Source organism: Protopterus annectens, chromosome 2.part0 (genome assembly GCF_019279795.1).
Source record: "Protopterus annectens isolate FY-2018-M chromosome 2.part0, PAN1.0, whole genome shotgun sequence".
NCBI classification, from domain to species: Eukaryota; Metazoa; Chordata; order Ceratodontiformes; family Protopteridae; genus Protopterus; species Protopterus annectens.
In genome coordinates this window covers 1,727,702,921-1,727,725,318 of record NC_056728.1, presented here as the reverse complement: position 1 = coordinate 1,727,725,318, position 22,398 = coordinate 1,727,702,921, and the positions used below count along the sequence as shown (strand labels likewise).

The 22,398-nt window shown below is 40.8% G+C and overlaps 1 protein-coding gene across 1 annotated transcript in view; it reads right to left on the bottom strand.

The window, feature by feature from the left end:
* The window catches only part of EPHA8 (EPH receptor A8), a 2,987,396-nt gene that overhangs the window by 837,961 nt on the left and 2,127,037 nt on the right, over positions 1 to 22,398 (bottom strand). Inside the window, exon 6 of the mRNA XM_044061766.1 lies at positions 1,100 to 1,224. Coding sequence (XP_043917701.1) covers positions 1,100 to 1,224 — 125 coding nt within the window. The remainder of the gene's footprint in view (positions 1 to 1,099; positions 1,225 to 22,398) is intronic.

Genomic DNA, 22,398 nt, shown 5'->3' with positions numbered 1-22,398 from the left:
TATTAGAAGATCGAAGTGACGAAAGAGTGGACACTTTTGTCGACATGTAAAACCCAAAGTCTGAAAACAGTGAAGTTACAGAACAGAGATTTTTTCCCAGGGAAAAATATTGCTGGGCCGTTCTCGGGACTTTGATGTTTTTTCCACTGTGGTGTGATCTCAGAGTTGGCATATTTAAGTAGGGAGGGTGTGGGGGGCAAAGCCCCCCACTTTATTTTGTCTTTATAACTTTTTTTTTTTTTTTTTTATTTTAGAACAATGATTTTTTTCCCTGGGAAAAAAGTCACTGTTCTGTAACTTCGTTGTTTTCAGACTTCGGGTTTTACATGTCGACAAAAGTGCTTCTAATATAGACCCTTCATAAATAATGAGCTGATCCTATTTTTTTCAGGACTTCCTAATGCACATCTACAGTGCACATGAGTTGTAAAATTTAAACCATTTCCAAAGTAAAGTACCATGCCCCAAAATGAGCAAACATTGCATTAAACATCTGTGCATAATGTATGAAAAATATGCATATAAATTAATTCAGAGTTCCTTCCTTAATGTGTCCAGACATATTTTTTCCTTAATTCATTTTTATGGTATCAGGTTTATAGTATACCTGGTCTTGAGGAATCTAAGCCTTATCCTGGTACTGATAACATGTAAGTCAGAGAAGGACATGAACTTTGGCAATGAGGGAACCATATTTGGGAACAAAAAAAAAAGCAGAACCAAGCACTTTGAGGAAGCTATGCTAATCTTTGTACCTCATTGTCTTCACATCCATAAATCCCACTTATATTGTATTGTATTAATGTCAGTATAAATAAAAGGAGAAATTAGCACAAATGCACATTTACATTTCATATAAGCAGTGTGTCATCCAGGGAAATCCAACAAAAACAGCAGAACGATTCTTATTATATTCAGGTAACCCTAATTATATAAAATACTTTTCTTTGACAAACATATGAAAACATTTCCTTTCATGTACTCTCCTTAGGATGTCTGCTGTAGTTGTTGTTTTTTTCATTGAGACTTACATTTCACAACCTGGATTTCCTTACTGACATTACACTTTCGCAGTATTGGATTTCCCTATTAATATTACCTTTTCATAGTACTTGATTTCGTATTCCAGAATTACTCCATTGGGCTGGTCGGGCTCCCTCCACAAGAGTGTCACACTGTTCTGACTTGTGCTTTCCTGACGTATCAAAACAATCTGTGATGGAGCTGGAAACAATAAACAGAAAGCACATTAGTGCTTTGAAATAAACTAATTGTACAACAAAATCTGAAAATGATATGCAGGGAAGTCTTTCTTTAATATGACTATGCATCACGAAACAGAATTTTTAAACTAAAAAGCCATTTGAAGAAAACTGTAGGTGCTATGTTGTATTCAATGATTTTTATCATAAGAATTTTATGAACAAAATATTCAACTCAAGAGAGAAAGAGCAAAGGATGCATTTGCAGTAAAATCTTTCTAACCATATTTTGCAAGGCTTATGTGCAAAGCTTTACTTTGATTGTTCATGCAGACCATGTGTCACATATCATATTCCTGTTTTTTTTCAGACCTTCATCTAATATAGCAAAATGGGAGGTCCATGCTACCACATGCTATCTAAAGCAACAAGTACTGAGGATACTTGTTTAAATATATTAATTATAGGTTCATAGGTTCATTTTCCTACTAGGCCCAGGGTTTTCAACCCATTTCTATCTTAGCTATCTGTCTGAGCTTTCATTATTTTCAATTGCCTGGGTATATCTAGGAAGCGTACTGTAATATAGCTGATTGCTACTAGCGAAAGGTGGCGGGCCTATCTGCCTCTCTCTGTGACACTGTTGAGATTGCTCTGCCTGTCATGTACGGGATTTTGTTCCACAGCATAGGGAGTCTTGATTTGATGAATCTATCCCTCCAGTCCGCTGTCCCTGATCGCGATGTCCGAGTCATTTTTCTCTCCCAGCCCCCTGTTTCATGAAAATCGAGGTTTGCCATGTATGCACTTTTCTCCGTCTCTGTGGAGGGGAGTCATGTATGAATCATCTTATTCAGCTTGGTCCTTTGAGCTTGACCCAGGAGTTACCTGTAGGTCACCTGGGGGCAGACTTAAGTGAATGAATAGAAGCTGCATTTTTTTCAGCAGTTTGCTTCAGTCAAGATGTTTGAGACTGGCTCCTTTGTGGCTCTGAGATTGGGACAGATCTGTGAGCAATGATATCCTTTGGTCCGAATGTCAGGTTGTTCCAATCATCCCTTCAATGAACAATGAACTCTGTAGATGGTGAGCGAAGTGGGGATCTAGGTCAGACTAGTGTCCCAGACAGACTATAACTACCCTGAAGGTCCAGGTATTTTTTCTATGAGACTACCCTGATAACTTCTTCTGTGCTCAGTGGATTGCCAGACATTTGGTAGCTAGGGTCACCTTCCAGGCCCGTGAGACTACATGTGGATCTTTTTTTGGTTTTTTCGATAGGGTATGGAGTTCTGCTGTGTTTTGTGTACTTGTGGCGCCTCAGTGGTCAGGCCCATCTTCCAGTCATGTCACTTAGGTCCTTGGCCCCAATTGTCAGTTATTTGCAAACTTTTGATGCCATAAGTGTGCCTGTGTCAGAGTTATCCGGACTGAGCAGCCTTGTTTGAGGAGTGGGGCCATGAAAGTAGCTGCCAAACAACACTTTTGCCAGGACTGACAAAAGGGACCAGCGCCAACCTCTCTGTGGGCTTGGGTTTGGTGCACCACAGGTTTTGCACCCTCCCCCAGGACTGTAGCAAAATGGAACCATGATGTGGTGATCTGTTTAACATGTGCCAGCCAGTGTCTGGTCATTGTGGTTCTGTGATCAGTTTGTTTAGAATTATTCTAAAGATGGAAAAAGGCATGGCACACTGCCATTCAAATGACTTTGCTGAGAAAAAGAATTCCTCTGTCCTCAGCAAAGGCACTGTCTTTTGTGTTTTAAGAATTTAAAGTTCTATGGATGCAGGTATGGCTAAAATCTCATGTGGGCTATAAATGAGGCAGAATTGCCAAGCACTCTGGCTTTGAGGTCCAGGTCCCTCAAGATGGCTTTTATGCCTTCCAGGGCCGTCAGAGGTAGGCCGGTAAGAATTTGGGTGCACAGCCAGTGTGCCTATCTGTGGTGCACATTTCCCTACAGTGCTGTTTAATTACAACAGGTGAGACTGAATGTTCACAGGACCAGAGGCTGGTCCTGTGGATGCTGGGAGGAGGATGGGTTTGAGGAGCCAGCTGTTTTTTGCTGGAAGATTGAGAGGGCAGTTCAGGATTGCACTGCTGGGGGAGTCCAGGGTTTGGGAGAAGCTTGCACTGAACCTGTCAGCCAGTATGTTGGATCGTTTGTCAGGGGGGTATTTTTCAGCAGTTTTTGAATGTCAGTATCATCTCAATGTCTGGGAGTTTCCTCCTGTTTTGCTATTATTTGAAAGTTCTCTGGTATGATTCTTTTTGTCTTTAGTTTTTTTCTTTTCTATAGTTTTTTTTTTTTGGATGATTGTTTTTCTATCTTTTGACTTTTTCTTTCTTTTTTTTTTGTTTCTTTCCTTTATGGATTTTCATAGTTTTTTTGTGATTCTTAAGGTTTGTAGTTAGTTTGTTTATGTTTGGGGTCCACCAGACTGGTTTCTTTTGTCCTGCTTGTTTGCTCTTTGCTCAGGTTTGCCTAGAATACCAGTCCTAGTCTTTGTTTTCCTTGGGATTTGTTTTTTGAGGTTTTGCCTGCAGCATTTGGTCCGGCGCATTCGGAAGGGGGGCAGAGGCTGTCCCATGGTTTCTTAGTGGTGTGTTTTTCATTTTTTTGGGAAGTTCTTTACTGTGAGGGTTTTTTCAGGAGTGAGGGGGATTTATGTCTTGGAAGTGGTTGTATTTTTCAGGATCGTGTGTGATGAGGCTCTTTATGATGTTGGGTGAGAGATTCCATCAGTAAGTGATGATAGTGATCTGATGTTATCAGTTCTTGTGGGGATTTTGATGAGATATTGTGTCCATTTTTGGCATGTGTGTGTTGACTTTGGAGTGTTCTTTTCAGTTTATATTAGAGGAATTGTGTTGCATATGGGTATTTGTTTAGTGATACATTTTATCCCTCTAGTGTTTTTCTGGATATCTTTGGTGTTGTCCCTTGTTTTTAGAGGGTAGTTCCTTCATCCTTTTCGCAGAGGAGTCTGTTCCTGTGTTAATTGATTGTCCTGAGGTCGGTAGGGTGGAGTTGCAGGACCTGGGATGGAGTTGCAGGCATCAATGATACCCTAATTGGCACTCCTGTCTTCCCTACTGGTGGATGTCCTTGATCTTTATGGATAAATGAATTTGGTTGGTACCCTGACCCATATGGGCCGGAACCTTTTGGGGGGAGGGGCCTGACTTGAAAGCGTGAACCACATTTCACATGAGCCAGAAGGGAGGTTTTCTCCATTGTGACACAACAGGAGAGTCTTGTCACACAGAGCATTAGCATTGAGGCAGTGTTCAGAGTTTTTAAAAGGTTTTTTTGAGCAGCATTGTTCTAAAAGCATTTTTAGCATGAAAGGCAAGTGTTTTAGCTTGTTTTGTTGAGCAGGGTGGTAGGGGCATGGCTCCAGTGAGCCTTGCCACTAGTCGGAACTAGGGTCCCAGGTGCCAGCAGCATGTCAGCACAGGATCCCAGTCAGACATGTCATCGTTGGCAGGCAGCACCAGATCCATGTTATCTGCCCATTGTGTGATTGATCTTTGTGAAAGCTGACATGGTCAAGGTGGTATCATATCATCTGTGGGGGTCAATCAGTCCTATGCCTTGGCATCATAATCATCATTGTCTCTCAGTCCGTTTCAGTGAGTGCCAAAGCGCGCGCACGTCGTTTACATGTTACGCCCAGGTCGCTTACACCAGCGTGACAATGACTGGAGTGCTGAGGTATTATTGCTGCTGACCTCTGCCTATGCGACAGCGCCCTGACAGACAGCTTACTGTGACCTTCTCCTTGTGGCAGGCTGTCAGTGTGGACAGTCAGGTGTCTGTGAGCGTTCTCTGTGTGACGGCATTGTGTTTGGCCTTGTGACTGTTTGACACTCTGACTGACTGCTGTGGGTGTGTTGTTGTTGAGTGTGAGGTGTTGGGTGTGTGTTTTGTTTGTGTTGTCTTTGGTGGTTGTTTGTGTGTTTTGGTGGTTTTTGATTGGTGGCCTCTTTTTTTGATTATGCTTTTGTGTATGGTTTGTGTGAGTATGGTGTGGTATTGGAGGCTGTAATGGGTTGTGGTGGGTGTATGTTCCTAGTTGTAGGGTGTTGGGTCTATTTTGTGAAGAGGTGGGCCAGTCCCATGCCTAGAGTTGCTCTTCTTTGGTGTATTTGTGGCCAGTTTGGAGAGGTGGGAGGAGTGTGTTTTTGCAATTTGAGAGGAGGAGAGGGCATGACCAGAATTGCCAGCTTCACCAGCTGAGCAGGATAGGCAACTGCAGCAGAGGACAAGGATAGACAAAGGAAAAAAAAAAAAGATTCAGGGGATGTGGGTGACATGGAATGAAACCCAAGACTGGGGGGTACTATTTATGGGTGCTATCTAAGACAGTGTAAGTACTGACTGAGGGAGCAGTGCAAGTTTAAACAGAAGGAGCTGAGTGGACTGAATAGTCTAGTAGAGTCATCTAGTCAAGTATAGGGATGTTTTAGTTATGATTAGTTATAGGAGTAGTAGTAGTATAGGAAGAGGGAAAATTTAAGAGGGAATTAGGTATAATTTAGGTATTTGTAATACCTTAATAGTTTAAATGCGCTGCTGCCAGCTAGCTGCAGTGCTCCGCAACAGTGCCAAGGCTCGCGCTTCAATAAATCGTCTTAAATCGCTAGGGGCGGCGCTTTTTTATTAGGGGGGGCCCAAAGCAGCTAGAACCGCAAACAACACCACAAAAACCTACAAGTTACTGGCTGAAACCTCACAAAAATCACAAAACTGACCAAAATAATGCTCCCACCCCACTCCTCTATTCCTACCCCTCCTCTGTTCCAAATTAGGTAAAGAAAGATAAAGATTCAGGCAAGCAAAAGCAAACAAAGCCAGCAAGCAAGCAAGTTCTGAAACTACTATAGCTTAAGGCGGAATTTAAGATTTTTTTTTATTTTTTTTTTTTTTTTTTCAGAAAAAGTAAACACACAATAAATAATATAAAAATGCTATCAATGCCTACACAAACAAATTACAACAGTTACAGATTTTAAAAGTAACAAATTGAAACAAATTGAGAAAAAACAAAAAAAAAACAAAAAAAAGTAAAAATGTATGTCATGTATCAGCACAATACAAAATACAGATAAATAGAAGTGAAAAAGTGAAAAAATTAAAATTAATACTTAAATAAATCAAAGTAGCTCTCTGAAGCTTGGATTACTCTGCTGGCCACCACGAGGATCTGTGCTGAGTAGGTACAAGCCAAAAAATGTATCATGAAAGAAGAATTAAATGCTGAAAAATATTTGGCTATAAATTTACAACTGTTTTTTTAAGCATTTTTTTTTCAACACCTGCCAAGCACTGGTTCACATTTATGACTGATATATACCTACTCATTCCCCCGGATTTACTATCCTTCTGTGCAGGACTAGCTTAGTCCTGCACGGAAGTGGCCATTTAGGAGCAGGATGGCAGCGCGCCACGCATATTAAGGAGGCGCGCTGCCTGAGCTCCGAATCTTACACAGAGCATGTAAGAGTGCAGGGGGAGTGTCTGAGAGCAGAGCTCTCAGAATATACATGACCCTGCAATGAAGAACAGCAGAAAGCCCTAAATGAATGAGCAAGACCACTCATAGGTGTACGGATACCCACAGAAGCATCCCCCCACATGTACAAGAGCAATAGTTAACACAAAAAATATAGATACTTTTTTTATGAAACAGATTAATTTTAACTATAGGTGCGCAGGTTTGCCCATCGCTTAGTTATGGTTAATGCAGCTTAAATGACAGAAGAGGATAAAAAGCAAGATATATGCAAATGAAGCAATATAGCAATAGTCTAGTGGGCAGAGCATTCACCTTATGAGCAGTCATTCCCGGCTTGAGTCCCACTGCAGCACATTCCATTTTCCATGTCAAATCACGTTATGACCAATATTTTTAGCTGCATAATCTACTAAGTAACATATATTTGTGAACTGGAGTACTGCATTAAATGCAGATGTGAGGTGTCAGTGTCATAATGTTGCAAAGTCCACAGATAATCACATGTGCCCCATACAGTATATGTACACAGGAATCAGGGATATAAATTGAAGGTAAAATGTGTAATGAATGATAACTCCATACAGCTTCCAAATCCCTCACCTTCCAAAGAACCATTAGACATTACTGTCTAAATTACTGCAGTGGTAAGCTGGAGTAAGCACTAGTAAGCAAGTGTAAGCAGTATTAAGCAGTAGTAAGTGGGAGTAAGCATATGTAAGCACCAGTAAGCAGGTTTAAGTCCATTTGTGTGGGGGTAAGCAATGTGCACATAGGTTAAGCAATATGAAAGCTAACTCTCTGTAAGCATTTTTAACCGAAGGTTGGCAGTGCTTACCCTCACGCAAACCCACTTGCAAGTGCTTAAAAGTGCCTTAATCACTCTGTATCCAGCAGCCACTGTCCTACCCAGCAACAAAATGAACAGCCTTGCAGTTCTTGAACCCAGGACCCTATACACTATAGTCACAGTTGTTAACCACCAAGCCATCACAGCAGTACATAAGACTGAGGTATCACCAAATAAATCCTCACTATAGTAAAATCAAACTGAACATATGAAAGCAATCTGTATGCAGTCATATGTTCTATAACCTACTACATAACAAAAATATGTGAATTGGAGTACTGAAATAAGCCCAGATGTGATGTGCAATTGTAATAGAGTGTTGAAGTCCCCTATTAAACACAAGGACCCCATACAGTGTACATACACATGAATCATGGATACCAGACATATACATATAACATGTAATGAATAATAAATCAATGCCAAAAAGCAAATATAATGCAAAGTAAATATTAAGTAGTGTTAAGCATTGCACAGGCCAGCTTAGTAGGTGTAAGCAATGTGTAAGCCAGCAAACTCAATTTGCCCAGTGGTATACCCCATTAAACATTGCCAGCCTTAGGTAAGCAGGTTTGCCCATAGCTTAGCATTTTCAAAACCGTCCAATCACGGCAAAGTGTGGGAAATCGGCCCTACTTAAACCCAACTGGCGGGATTACATCTCATAACTGGTTGTAGCTTCCCCTTGCAGGCACCATGTTAGGACTGAGAAAGAGAGTGCGCTTTCGGGCATAGTGCTGGGGCATCCAGGAGTCAAGAGTCATGGAAGGACTCCTTGTCAAAGACCATGAGCAGAGACTGCTGCAGGGCCAGTACCAGGGTTCCCAATATAAAGCAGAAGTCTGGGACCATTTTGCCCATGACCTCATGAGTGCCACTGGCATACCCCAAACTGGTGAGCAGGTCAGGCATCACTATGCTGACCTGAAGTGACGAAAGGGGGATCTCTCGGATCAGTGGACCCAAGAGGCTAGCAGGGCAGGGGAGGTCCCAGCTGTGTGTAAGTATCACTCCACTACCTGTTTAATAATTGCCAGCTCATATATATTATAGATAGGTATGGTTAAATATGCCTCTTATGTCCTTCACAGCAGCAAGTGAGTGGGCCACGAACCAGGAGGCCCATGGATGTCGCTTGTAGAGGTTGCGACATGAGGCAGGTTAGTAATACTCTTGCATATACTGTCATAGGAAATAAATCTAAAAGTATTAGTAAGTTAATTGCTAGTATAAACCTGTATTGTTTAAGGCAAGTACTGCATGCACCATAGAATATGACAGGAAGAGTCTCAAATAGTTTGTATGTAAATAAAAGCATAGTAGCCTTACAATAAAGGTCTAACTGCTGGACTGCATGTGTATACTCTGATATCATATGGGTAATGTAGATTTGCAATCACTTAATAGTACTGTTGTGGTAAGCACTGTTATCCACACTGTGCAACATATATAAAATGTGCAGGAACATCTGTATATGACTGGTATAATCCCCATAGTTCATTTAGTACAACTGAGTGAGACATAGACAGAAAACAATGAAAAGCCAGACAACAAAATCTGAATAGCACATGCAACTGCAATGTGAACTGTTGTATTTTTAGCACACACAGCCATGGTTCAAATCCTGGGAGTGGTAGTAGTCTGCATACAGAATCATACCCCACAACTGTACAGATATGTCCAGAATGCCCAGTAAATTGGCCCATATCTCCTGCCTGTCACTCTGTCCCCCTGGGAAATCAATGGGATGATACCATAAGTATAGGCAGCAAACAAGAAATACAACTGATTGTCACACACATCTATAAGAACAAACCTGTCACTCTACCAACTCCCCAAACTGTTATGAGAGTAATAAAACAAGTATGTCCCATCTACAACCTCATGTTGTCAAGCTGTGACCAGAGTGTGTACAGTAACAGAGTGAGATGCACGTGCATAATAGTAATGTGGAATCTGGTACTTTGTGTGGCAACATTCAGGTAGTGATAACAAGCATTGCTCCCACAGGTACATCAGATATGAGCACTGTGGCAAGAAATAAAAGCTTTATACCCTGTACTGGTACTGTTTACTCTGGTATTGTATGGCATTGTGAGTGTTGCAGTTGCTCTGAATAATAAGGTATCACTGTCCACTGTCACCCACACTGTGCTACATAATATAACTATCTAGGAAATCTTGTATAAGAAAGAGTGTTGTAAGTCACTAAAGGTTGAAGAGGGCAATAGTCTACATATATCCCGGTTCACCTGCATGTGGTCAAGACATGGGCAGAGTCTGTGCAAAAAGAGATGGACAGGTATGTGCATAACATCAACCTGGAATCTGGGAGTATGTGTAGAAACAGTTAGTTAGTGTTAACAAACAATTCCTCCACAGGTACAGTGGCAGCTCATGATATTGGAATACAGGACTGCAACCCCCCCAGCTGTAAAAATAAAAAAAAAATACTCAGACTGCTGTGAAAATGTCCGGTGCACTAATTTAAAGTGTCCAGACCATTTAACTCAGATTGCTCATTGCTGTAAAAAGTAAGATTAAAAAAAATTAGAGGGAGTGTCTGGAGCACTCGAGTGTCCATTTCCCAAACTCAGACTGGTTAAACAGCAGTCCAGAATGGGAAACAATGCATCAGACTGCAAATGGCCCAGAAGTCTATGCAGTTGTTAACCACATAGACTGGAAGGGGATCGGACTGCAACATCTGCAGGCTTGATAACTGTAAGTCTGCTGCTCTAGTGGGACCATAGAGGCAGAGTTTACCCAGGACCGATGCTCTCGTGGGACCTGAAGCAGAAAGCAGAAAGCAGAGTTTGCCAGGGACCAAGTTTATGAGGCAAGCTGAAGCAGCAGAGTTTACCCGGGACTGACTGAAGCAGAAAGTAGAGCTGAAGGAGGCAAGCTGCCTGAAGCAGAGTTTACCGGGGACCCACGTTGTTTATGTGATGGACGAACAGTGTTCTGGTACTTTCAAGTGTGTGCAGAGTTAAGCTGAAGCAGCAGAGTTTTACCCAGGACTGAGGCAAGCAGAAAGCAGAGTTGTTTACTTTCATTTTGAAGTGCAGGTACTATGTCTATATGGAGCTGCTTTTGGTGTGTGTATGTAAAGCAGAAAGCAGAGTTTACCAAGCAGAAAGCAGAGCTGTTTGCTTTCATTTTGAAGTGCAGGTACTAAGTCTATACAGCTGCTTTTGGTGTGCATGTGTGAAGCAGAAAACAGACTTTACTGTGAAGTTGGTTCTTTCAAGTGTGTGTGTGCAGTGTTAAGTTGAAGCAGCAGAGTTTTACCTGGGACTGATGCAAGCAGAAAGCAGAGTTATTTACTTTCATTTTGAAGTGCAGGTACTAGTCTATACGGATCTGCTTTTGGTGTGTGTGTGAAGTAGAAAGCAGAGTTTACCAAGCAGAAAGCAGAGTTGTTTACTTTCATTTTGAAGTGCAAGTACTAAGTCTATATGAAGCTGCTTTTGGTGTGTGTGTGAAGCAGAAAGCAGAGTTTACCAAGCAGAAATCAGAGCTCTACTTTCATTTTGAAGTGCAGGTACTAAGTCTATACAAAGCTTATTTTGGTGTATGTGTGAAGCAGTTTACCAAGCAGAAAGCAGAGTTGTTTACTTTCATTTTGAAGTGCAGGCACTAAGTCTATACAGAGCTGCATTTGGTGTGTGTGAAGCAGAAAGCAGTTTACCAGGAAGTTGGTACTTTCAAAGCAGAGTTGTTTACTTTCATTTTGAAGTGCAGGTACTAAGTCTATACGGAGCTGCTTTTGGTGTTTGCGTGAAGCAGAAAGCAGTTTACCAAGCAGAAAGCAGAATTGTTTACTTTCATTTTGAAATGCAGGTACTAAGTCTATATGGAGCTGGTGTGTGTGTGTGTGAAGCAGAGTTTACAAAGCAGAGTTGTTTACTTTCATTTTGAAGTCCAGGTACTAAGTCTATATGGAGCTGCTTTTGGTGTGTGTGAAGCAGAAAGCAGAGTTTACGGGGAAGTTGGTACTTTCAAAGCAGAGTTGTTTACTTTCATTTCCACCAAGACCACTTGTGAAAAATTTTCAGATTTTTGCCTCATATTTTTGTTCTGTTCTGTTCCTCATAAAATCTGTGGTTTTCCGGAATGAAAGACGTGAATTTCAGACTTCATATGCTTCAAAAAGTACATGTAACACAAAACTTTTTATTCTAGCAATTTTCTAAGTTTATAAGATCAATATTTGAAATCTGTCCCTATTTTTGGGGCTGTATTCCCCAATCATTCACTTTGTCCAGGTTTTTTGTGCTAAGAAGTTGAGAGCTGTGATGCGAACTGAATTCACTAAATGATAGCCATTTAAGTTTCAGTCTTCCTAGCTTTGCAGAAACAGCTAATTTGGCATTGTGGTATGTTGCTCTGACTGCAGTGCATAGGGTCCTGGGTTCAAGACTTGGCAGTGAAATGCATGGTGGTAGTACATCATTTTATTCTAGCAACTTTCCAATATTATACAAGCAATGTTTAAAATGTGTCCCTGGTTGTTGGCCTTTTGTCCCCCCTACAATAAATGTTGGCTTTTCCAGATTTCTTGTGCTGCAAAGTTGAGAGATACAGTTGTGTGTTGAGTGGATTTTACAAGGAGCTGAGAGCTTCAGGGGAAGAGAAGTTTAGTACTGCGTATGCTGAGTCTGCTTGCTTTGTTAATAGTGCAACAGGTAGTGTACTTGCTTTTGATGCAGAAGGCTGTGCGTTCTGCTCCCACAGTATGTAGAAGCATTACTGATACTGTTCTGTGTTATACTTTTAAAGGGGGTGGATGCTGCAGTCCTGAGAATGTCCTCTTTGGTGGAGATACCTAGTAACTATGAACCTGTTATCAGTTTGCTTTCCAGTCCCTATTGCAATATTACTAGCTTATTTTTTTGGTGTAACATAGGCAATGTATTCATCAAGGGCAGCAGGCACTTTATTTGTAGATGGAACAATGAAATATAAAGTTGTTTGCTAGCAGCAACTTCTTCATTAGCTGCAGATCTCTTTAATATGGAATTATTTAGATGAATGGTGGACTGTAGAAGTTTGAATAGACTTTTTGATGGAAATGTTCTGAATTGGGCAGTTTTGGCATTATTGGTGCATGCATTTTGTTTCATTGTTTACTGGAAAAGTTTTCAAAACAATAAATTTAAAATGCCTTCTACTGTACTGTATTATACAATATAATGTAATACAATCAGGAAGGTGTACGTTTCGTGTGCAAGCAACCTATGATTTAAAAACTGCCTAAAGTTAATCTGTATCTGCCACTGGCCAGATGTATTTTCTTTGAATGTGGGTTTCAATGCTGTTTCAATGAATGTGAGTTTCAAGGGTAGAGAAGTTTTAATGCTAAGCCTATTTTCATTGTGAGACTGCATTGCTTTGTGTAGCAGATGTCTATTGGTGTTTGTGCTATAAAATATAAAATAAAATGTTTAAATGAAATCCAAATCATCGCAGAAGTAAAGTAATATGCACATTACTGTGTTTATGGCAAATGGGGCAAAATAGCCAAGTAATGGGATGTTGAAATGGCGGCAGGGGGGAGGCCCCATTCAACAATGATTTTGTGAGGGGGAAGGGCAGCAAACTCAGAGACAGCCCCGGCTGAATTATACCTCTCAACTGTCCAGATTTCTGCAGAATAAATAGATCATTTGCTTATTTTTGGTTTGTTCCTCATAAAATGTGTGGTTTTCTGGAAAATCATTTAGGAATGAAGTCACTAAATAATGACAGACATTATGTTTCAGACTTCATACCCTTCAGACAAATGATTGCTAAAGGAAGATCTGCATTATATCAATTGTCTAAGTTTATACAAGAGCAATTTTTATTACTGTTTATATGTTCCCCCAATATATTTGACCTTGTCTAGATTTCCTGTGTTAAGAGGTTGAGAGGTATGCGTAAATAAATTGCTTTATAGAACTGGGTGCATCCAAACCGCTCAACTGTTCCTGATTTTGGCTCAAAGTGTTGCTGTCCCCCCTAATAATTCCTCTGCAAAATGGCAAATTTGGAAGAAATTGTGAAGGGTTTACAATTAATAAGGAATTGCAATGATCAGAGTTATAGATTACTTTTAATTTCAGAAATGCATCTAGAGTCTTATTTTGTCAGCTGCTCAGGTTACCAGTACTAATATTAAAAAAGTGTCCCTTCTTTGACAGGTTCTCAGTTGCATTGTGTGGCTGTTTTATGCTTTTGCATCACATTTCTGGTCCATTTTTTATAAAATTGTGGTTTTCTGGCAAATTAGTGGCAAATCATTAAATGCTGAAGTTAGAAAATAATGACCGACATTTGAGTTTCAGATTTCATACCCTTCAGAAAATTCATACTAATGCAAGATCTACTATTCTATTATCTTTCTAAGTTTATAAGAGCAATATTTAAAATTGTCCTTATTTTTGGGCCTTTGTCCCACGTCTATTTACAGCTTTGTACAGATTTCATGCTCTGAGGTTGAGAGATATGACACGTGTCATGGTCATCACTATCAGCCAGAGACATTTCAAATTGTGACATACTTGTTGTACCCCACTCCCCCATGTAGTGACTCTGGATGTGTCCAAGCAAGGCAAGGAGCAGTTATGCAATGTAAGTTATCCCCCATCCAAGGTAGGCACAAGTACTACAGTGGCTTTTCATCGGTCCTTGATTTTGCAGAATGTTCTGGTTTTCTGTCATATTTTTATACTGTTGATTTATGCTTCTTCTTATTCAGAAAATGCATGTTGTTGCAGTACCTGTTGGTGTGTGTTTAAGCAGCAATGCTTTAATGATCATCATTTAAGCTTGTCTGAGATTATAAGATGCAAGTAAGCTTTAATAAGTATACTGTTAAAGAATTACCAACATTGAAAGCCTTTTTATTGTTGCCATGCAGAGAATATTTACATAACTAGAAAGCGTATAAGCCTTAGGTATTGAAATGCATATGACAGTATTTGTAATAAAGGACAGGATTACATCATTTTCAAAACATTTGCTGGAAACTTGGAATCATCTTTGCAGGCTTTACCCGTAAAGTAAACAGAATGCCATTCTATCATGTGTGGTCCATAACCTGTGCAGTAATCCTTTAAGCAATTTATCTTGAGCTTGTTTCTTATTTGCTTTTCATTTTGTAGTTTGATCATGTTTTCCCCATGAAACAAGTAGATAACTGTTAGGCAGCAGGTCTTTTTTGGATAAGAAACATTTTTATAAGTTAGGGTATCACAAAGATTGCTACTTTTAGCATGTTACTTGGTACTTTTATAAAGCTAAATATACATTATAATTAGAACTGTAGTGCGAGGAGAAGTGGTTTGAGTTGAGTGCTGCTTGTTTTTTTATACTTGATTTTGACTGGCATTCCAGTGATGTATGTAAAAAGTAATTTATTTTTTCATGCCTCACAACCTTTTTGTTTCCATCTAGGTATTAAGTAAGCTATCATGTAGCCAATGCATTGAAATATTTTTTTTCTTCTACACTTCAGTTTGTCTTGATTGGACTCTCATAATGATGGTTTGGCAAGCAGGGCAGCATATTTAATTAAAGTCCCAGTTTTTGTGTTTTTTAGCATAGCTCCACACCTTTCTAGTTGGCCACACCCCTTCTCATTGGCCACACCCATTCATCTGTCTCCTGCTGCCCCCCCCTTTGATTTGAATTCACCAGCTGTCACTGCACAGGTATACCAGGTAAGAGGTGTATACTGCAGGTAGAACCAGTCTATGTTTATAGTAGTTGACAGCCATAACACTGTCCAAACTAAGGCAATAGGGTAGTGTAGTAATACTTGTAAGGTACAGATAACAGCACTGACTAGGAAAGTAATGCAAACTACAGAAATATACTAGTTGTTAATTGACATCTTCCTCTCCCCCCACCATATCTCTAACAATACACTAAATACCCACCTCAACTGGCATGTGATAACTCCACTGTAATGTTGGGACATATGTCCTATTGTTAGATAATTATTTAAATCTGTTTATATGCATATGTTATGTTGAAATACTCAAACATTGGTGGCATGGTGCCATCAGTGTACCTGCATGCTGTAGTTATTACCACTGTGGTCCCATATATGCATATGTTCCGTTTGGTATGCAACTGTTCCATATCTGGTGTCTAGGTTAATGGGAAGATCTATGCATGCTGTTATACCTCATCCTGGAATGTGTTGACTATTACTAGCCCACATATGTTGATAAACCATAAACACCATAGTACGTTTGGGAAGGCCGGTCCCGACAGACCAACCTGTCCTACCTCAGCTGGTCATGACACCAGGCACAAGCACGTCTGGGGCTCACCCCAGGACCTCCTCATCCATTTTTCCTGCACCACCTTCGGGTGGAACCACTTCAGGGGATGGGGCTCACCCACCCCTGGGAGTGGGCGTGGACAGGAGCCTGTCACCCATCACCAAGTCCGGGTCATGGTGCGTAGTGAGCTCCGCAGGGAGGTCAGAGATCTGCTACACCAGCTCGAGGGCCATGTGTCGTGACTAGAGGGCTAGACTGGCTCTCCGACTGAGCCCCCAGCATAGCCACCTTCGGGGCTGTAAAGATGCAGTGGTGACTGCCCATGGATGGGGACCTCAGTCCCACTGTTTCCACTAGGGGGCTCATGGGCTTCCAATTTCCCAACACCCCTCCCATTCAAGGTGTTTACCCCACACATTTGTCATATACCACCCCTGTATGCATCTTGTTTGTCTTGTTTATTAACCTAACCAACCTACTTCTCCAAATATACCTACTATCCCTCCCCATCATCCCACTCTCACCTGAAAAAAAGAGCAATTTGTTCCCAAAAAAACATATCGCCCCATGCATAGCTGTCCATTTCACACACTTTTCCAATGGACACATGTAATCTGGTCTAATTAGCATCACAACATATTATTGTTGTCCTCACCCTTCATTGAGAGGTTTGAGTGTCCAAATCTACCTCCAAATTCAGTGTATATGCACAGCTGCTGCTATAAATGAAATGGGTAGCTATGGACCTTCCCTACTCCCTCCTGCACATCCTTAGCTATTTTCCCTACTGCCTTTCCCTCTTTGTGCCCCTTTTTCACCACTTTGCTATCAACCCTTTTTTCTTTTCTTTTAAATAAATTAGCGTGGGGATAAGTGGGAGTAAGCACTTTTAAACAGCAGTAAGCGGGTGTAAGCCTGTTTGTGCAGGGGTAAGCAATGCCTACACAGGTTTAGCAATTGAGAAGCTAAGTCAATATAAGAAACTGTAACCGGACGTTAGCAGTGCTTACCTCTGCCCAAACCCATGCAAACCCGCTTACAACTGCTTAAAAGTGCCTTAATCACACAGCATCCAACTGCGATTGTTCTGCCCATCAACAAAATAAACAGCCTTTGCAAGGCTCAAACCCAAGACCCTGCACACCATAACCAAAGTGATTTACCACTAAGCCACGTCCGATAAAAATAACCCTGATGTTTTCACAAACATATCATCCAGCCACGTCATTCAACAGTACAGGAAATGTATTTAAACATGTAGATGAATGTGTGTGTGTGTGTGTGTGTGTGTGTGTGTGTGTGTGTGTGTGTGTGTGTGTGTGTGTGTGTGTGTGTGTGTGTGTGTGTGTGTGTGTGTGTGTGTGTGTGTGTGTGTGTGTGTGCATATACAGCAATATAATAATATATATATATATATGTAACCATAAATATATATATATATATATATATATATATATATATATATGTAAGCATAAATATATATCTATATAGGTATATACAGACATACATCTATAGATGTAAAAGAGAACATAAAAACATACCCCGGGATTCATGAAGCTCGGCGCAAGGCCAGCGTTAGGCGTGATGATGGCGCAGTAGCGCCAAATGCATATTAATGAAGACGTGCTGCTGCCACAGCCACGTGCATAGGAAAGGAGCTCGAGTGCATTGGGCATGTCGAAGTGCTGCACGGAGGCGTGGAAATGTCAGCTGTCGACGTGCAACCTAAAATGCTTGCATATAACAATTTGCAAGCAATAGTAATCACATCTGTCAGTGTCCGTGGATACTGAAACGTATGCAAAGCATGCAAGACAGTTCCTGCGAACAGAAAATGAAGAAGCAAACATAAATGCACAGTAGGGAATAACGGGTCCCTATCCTGTGAACAAATGACATTCAAAACCATGTGCGCATAGTCCATCGCAGTGTAGATAGTTATACCAAGTGGAAATAAAAGCATCATATGTTAGCGCGCCGCCAATAGGTACGTCCAGCCCAATGGTCAGGGTCACCAGCTGACCCATATTGTGAGGGAGGGTACACAGCTGGGCAGATGTGTCTATAACAAAAACACAATAAATGTACATATCTAGCGACCATATGACCGAATTATATCCCACAATATATGTAATAATGCATGTAATAGTCACATACAATAGATATGTCCGTATTTCACATTCCAAATGTGACAGGAAATAGAGTAAGCAGGGAAACAAAACAGAAGGAGCATATAAACTGCTACAGCAATAAGGCAACATGTAGGCTGAAAGGAACAGTATTATCCGTACCGTTGACTGTGGGTATGTGTTGTCCAGTACATTCGGATATGTGTCCGGAATATATCCCATCCTGGACATAGGAAAAGGTGGCATCCTACCAACAGTCGGCCAAAATCCGCACATCAGCGGTCCAAGCCGAACTTGTCAGGATGTGTCACAGTTGAACGGGTATTACCCAGGTATACCAACCATGTCATGAAAGTTAAGTATGGGCGTGTACCTATGTGCTTGAGGTATAGCATGTATACACATCTGCAATACAACCAGACAGGCCATACTGTAGAACACAATCCCACAAACATATGAATATTAAAATGTGCGATACAAATGTATAGACATGTCACCGCACATACCCACCCATTGGTCCTGATGGAACTGGCCATATCAAATGCAACACACCTGGATGCATAATGGACTACCCAGCATCCCCGCCACAGCACACAACCCACTCCCATACCTGAATGTCCACCAAATCCAGCCATACTTGGCATACTGGTTTGGTGTAGCCACATCTACACATAGTGACCACTACGCATATGTAGTAGGTAGTGTCACCCTAGGCAGTTTCAGGATTGCAAACTATGTATCCCTTGCATGTAAAACCCCCAGCACATTTTCATAATGCCAGAAGAATGTTCAGTATTTGTCTTGTTTTGGTCTTGTTCAATTTTTGGGATATCCCTCATGGGATAAGTAACCTGTGTAAACATTATAATGGGTATGAAGACACGAAGTCCAGTCCTGTAGATATCTGGACACAAGTTGGAATGTGCAGTAGTGGTGCACAAGACTGTCTAGCCCTAGATGGTCATGCAGAACCTACTACCCAGGATCAAACACCTGCCCGTGATGCACATGTCCCGACACGAATAAGCGAGAGAATATATTGCACACATTCGCATAGTGGCACATGGTATAAGGGTGATGAAGGTACTGACATAAACAGGATACCCCCTGATCCACTGTGTGAGGGGCAATTAATGTGTGTGTAGGTGTGACCTGTCCAACAATGATACAATTCCAAATGTCCTGTGATTGTAGGAAATAACTATGTACCATACTGCATGTAACAGTTGCCTAAAGTGGTCACGTCAGGATAGAATAAACATAATTCATTGAAGAAACAGGCAAACAACAAAAGTGCCAAAGGTATAAGGCTCACAGCTAGGAAACAAATGAATGTTCTAAACATGCACTGACCTCGGCTATGTGTTGCCCCAAACAATCTGGTGTCCGCAGTAGGGTTACCATCTGTCCCACTTTCTGAGGGACAGTCCCTCTTTGGACAGTTGTGTCCTGACAAAATACATTACAAATGGAAAATGTTCTGGGATTGAAGGACATAATTATGTCCCATATGTTATGTAATAGTTGCAGAAAATAATTGTTTCAGTATCTAAAATACCTAAATGTTACAAGAAACAGAATAAGCAACTAAACCGCTACAACAATAGGCTTTTATGTAGGCAAATAAGTAAAGTTCTATCCTTTGTACTGACTGTGGGTATGTGTCGGCTTGTAAATTCTTATGTGTGTTCCAAAAATGTCCCATCTTGGCCATTTGAAAAGGTGGCAACCCTAGTCCCCAGAATACATCCCAACTTGTACATATGACAATGTCAACCCTAGCAATGGTCAAAGCATTCGCACAATAACTGGCCAGCCTCTTAACCACTCACAAAGCCAGTGACCTTTGGGGGAAAGGTGTTGAATGAGAATGACTACTTACAACAATGGAGAGTAATAGATGCATTTAACTGCAGAAAATTAGTAGTATTACGAATCTGTCAACACGTTCCAAGTTAATAGTACTAATATGGTAGAGGTGTCCGTGATTGTTCCTGAGTTGTCATAGACTTGTCTCTGTCACTGTAGAAACGAGTCCCCGAGTATCACAGAGGTCGGTACACATAAGTACACCAACCAACTCTCACATCTATTGACAGGACTATTGCATACCTATAGTGAATTTATAACAGATGTCCAGAATAATATTCATTGTATCTATAAATGAATGAAATAGTCAAATGGGAAGCGAAACACGTGGAAACCACCCCCCAACCTGCATTATGTAGTGGAACCACTCCCCGCCCTAAATTATGTAGCGTTGACCCAATAATGTGGTCAGAGCTCCCCAAACACCTGCATCTGTAAACACAGGTAGAATGTTAAAATCTGGACTAACACTGTCCATGTGCTATGTCTGATCTTTGAACAGGGCAGTTCTAATCACCAGTTGGTCGAGCCTAAACCCAGACCAGCACATGCACACCCTGACAATCAAACACGCGTATGCGTGAGGACTATAAGCGTAGGAGTTCTGAATATCCTTGGAGTGAGTAGACTTGCAGCACGGGTCCAGAGCAGTAGGAAACAGGGAATGTCCTAATTGTAGTACTGCCATTTTCCCAGCAGGAGAATGGATGCCTGCTGTGTAAGGGAAGCAGTGAGGCATATGTCAGAGTAGTTATGAACCATGGGTATACATATAAATGAGCCAGAACACCAATAGTGTAGTGGTTACAGCATCCACCCAACGTAAAGGCATTCCCGGTTCAAGTACAACTATAGCACATTTTAATTGTGTAATGAATGCCTCTGTGCTGTAAAGCCAACATTTATACATGTAAAGGTGACCGCGTTTGCATGGGTCCGTTAACCGGATTCCATCAAAGTGGTACTTTCATAAAGAATAAGGCACACATATGTAACTCAGAATAAGTAGATGCAAGTGCGCCTGCACGGGTGTATGCAGCTATTAGCATAGCAAATGTATGTTGTCTGGTACAGCTGTAACTTTTATATATATAGATAGATGTGTGTATAGATAAATATCCACAGACATAACAGAAATATGCAATTATATATCTACATATTTATCTATATATACATATATATATATATATATATATATATATATATATATATATATATATATATATATTTATACACACACACACACATATAGGAATTATGAAGTGCTCGCAGCGTATGTCACATAAAGCTGCACAAGTGTGAGTAGAGCACCGCTCTTCACACCAGAGGCAGGGTTATACCAGTGGCCATAACATCCTTGAAGTGCTACATCAACATTGTAAACAGACGGAATGTAGTACATGTTGCGACCACCTACACTTGTAACCCACAAATTGTTCGTAATCCATGACAACAGGAAAGGCACGTATGTGCAAATGTGAATGGATGGTGAGCCTGTGAATGCACGAGGCGGTACAAAATGTGTGTAGGGCCCCAATGCTCATGAGAGGGCAATGTGTAAAGGTGTGTCATGGCTGTGATATCAGGTGTATAATGGCTGTTATGCGGGGAAACTCAACACGGGTGTGCAGGAAAAACTATGGATATGCGATTATGGACACAGGAGTGCTAGGGTATGTTGCGCCGGGTGCAATGGAGTGGCCCGTGGAGGTCAGCTAGTACATAGGTGCGATTCCCAGATAGAGCATCCTTTGCGTGGAGACATGCATGAATGGGCGTATCGTTGTCAGACAATGTGCATCAGGGCTGGCAGCCTGGCACATAAAACCTATACGTCACCCATGAGCGGAACGGAGTTCTGCTGTGACAACCTCAAACTGGGAAAAGCAGAAAGACACAACTACATGAAGACAACAATATGTTGACGTACAGTCACAGTAACACAAACACACATCCTATCAACAGTAATAATATGAATGTGCACAGAAACAAACACAGTAGCAGGAATAATAGGCTGTGCATATGAGTAATAGGTCGAATGACACTATATCACATCCCAGTTAGCAGCGGCACCCCAAACATGAAAAACGTGAGACATCTGTCCGCTGTATAACTTGCAATATACTGAGCACAAGTTCACCGGAGTGAAGTGTCGGTGTCATAATGACTAGGGCAATAGTATGCTGTTGAAGCAGAGATAAAACCCAATACGCATGTGTAAGTGTCCATGTCCGGGAAATGTATAGGTTAATGGACACACAGATGTATATATAGATAAAAACATATATATACAGATATCTATATTAATTTACATACACATATATATTCATACGGATATATATATATATATATATATATATATATATATATATATATATATATATATATATACAAACACAAGGATATACTACGGATATAAATATATATATATATATATATATATATATATATATATATATATATATATATACACACAAACAACAGGTACTGATATATACACATACACACAAAACAAAATATATATGTCAGTGTAGATATACACATGTACAT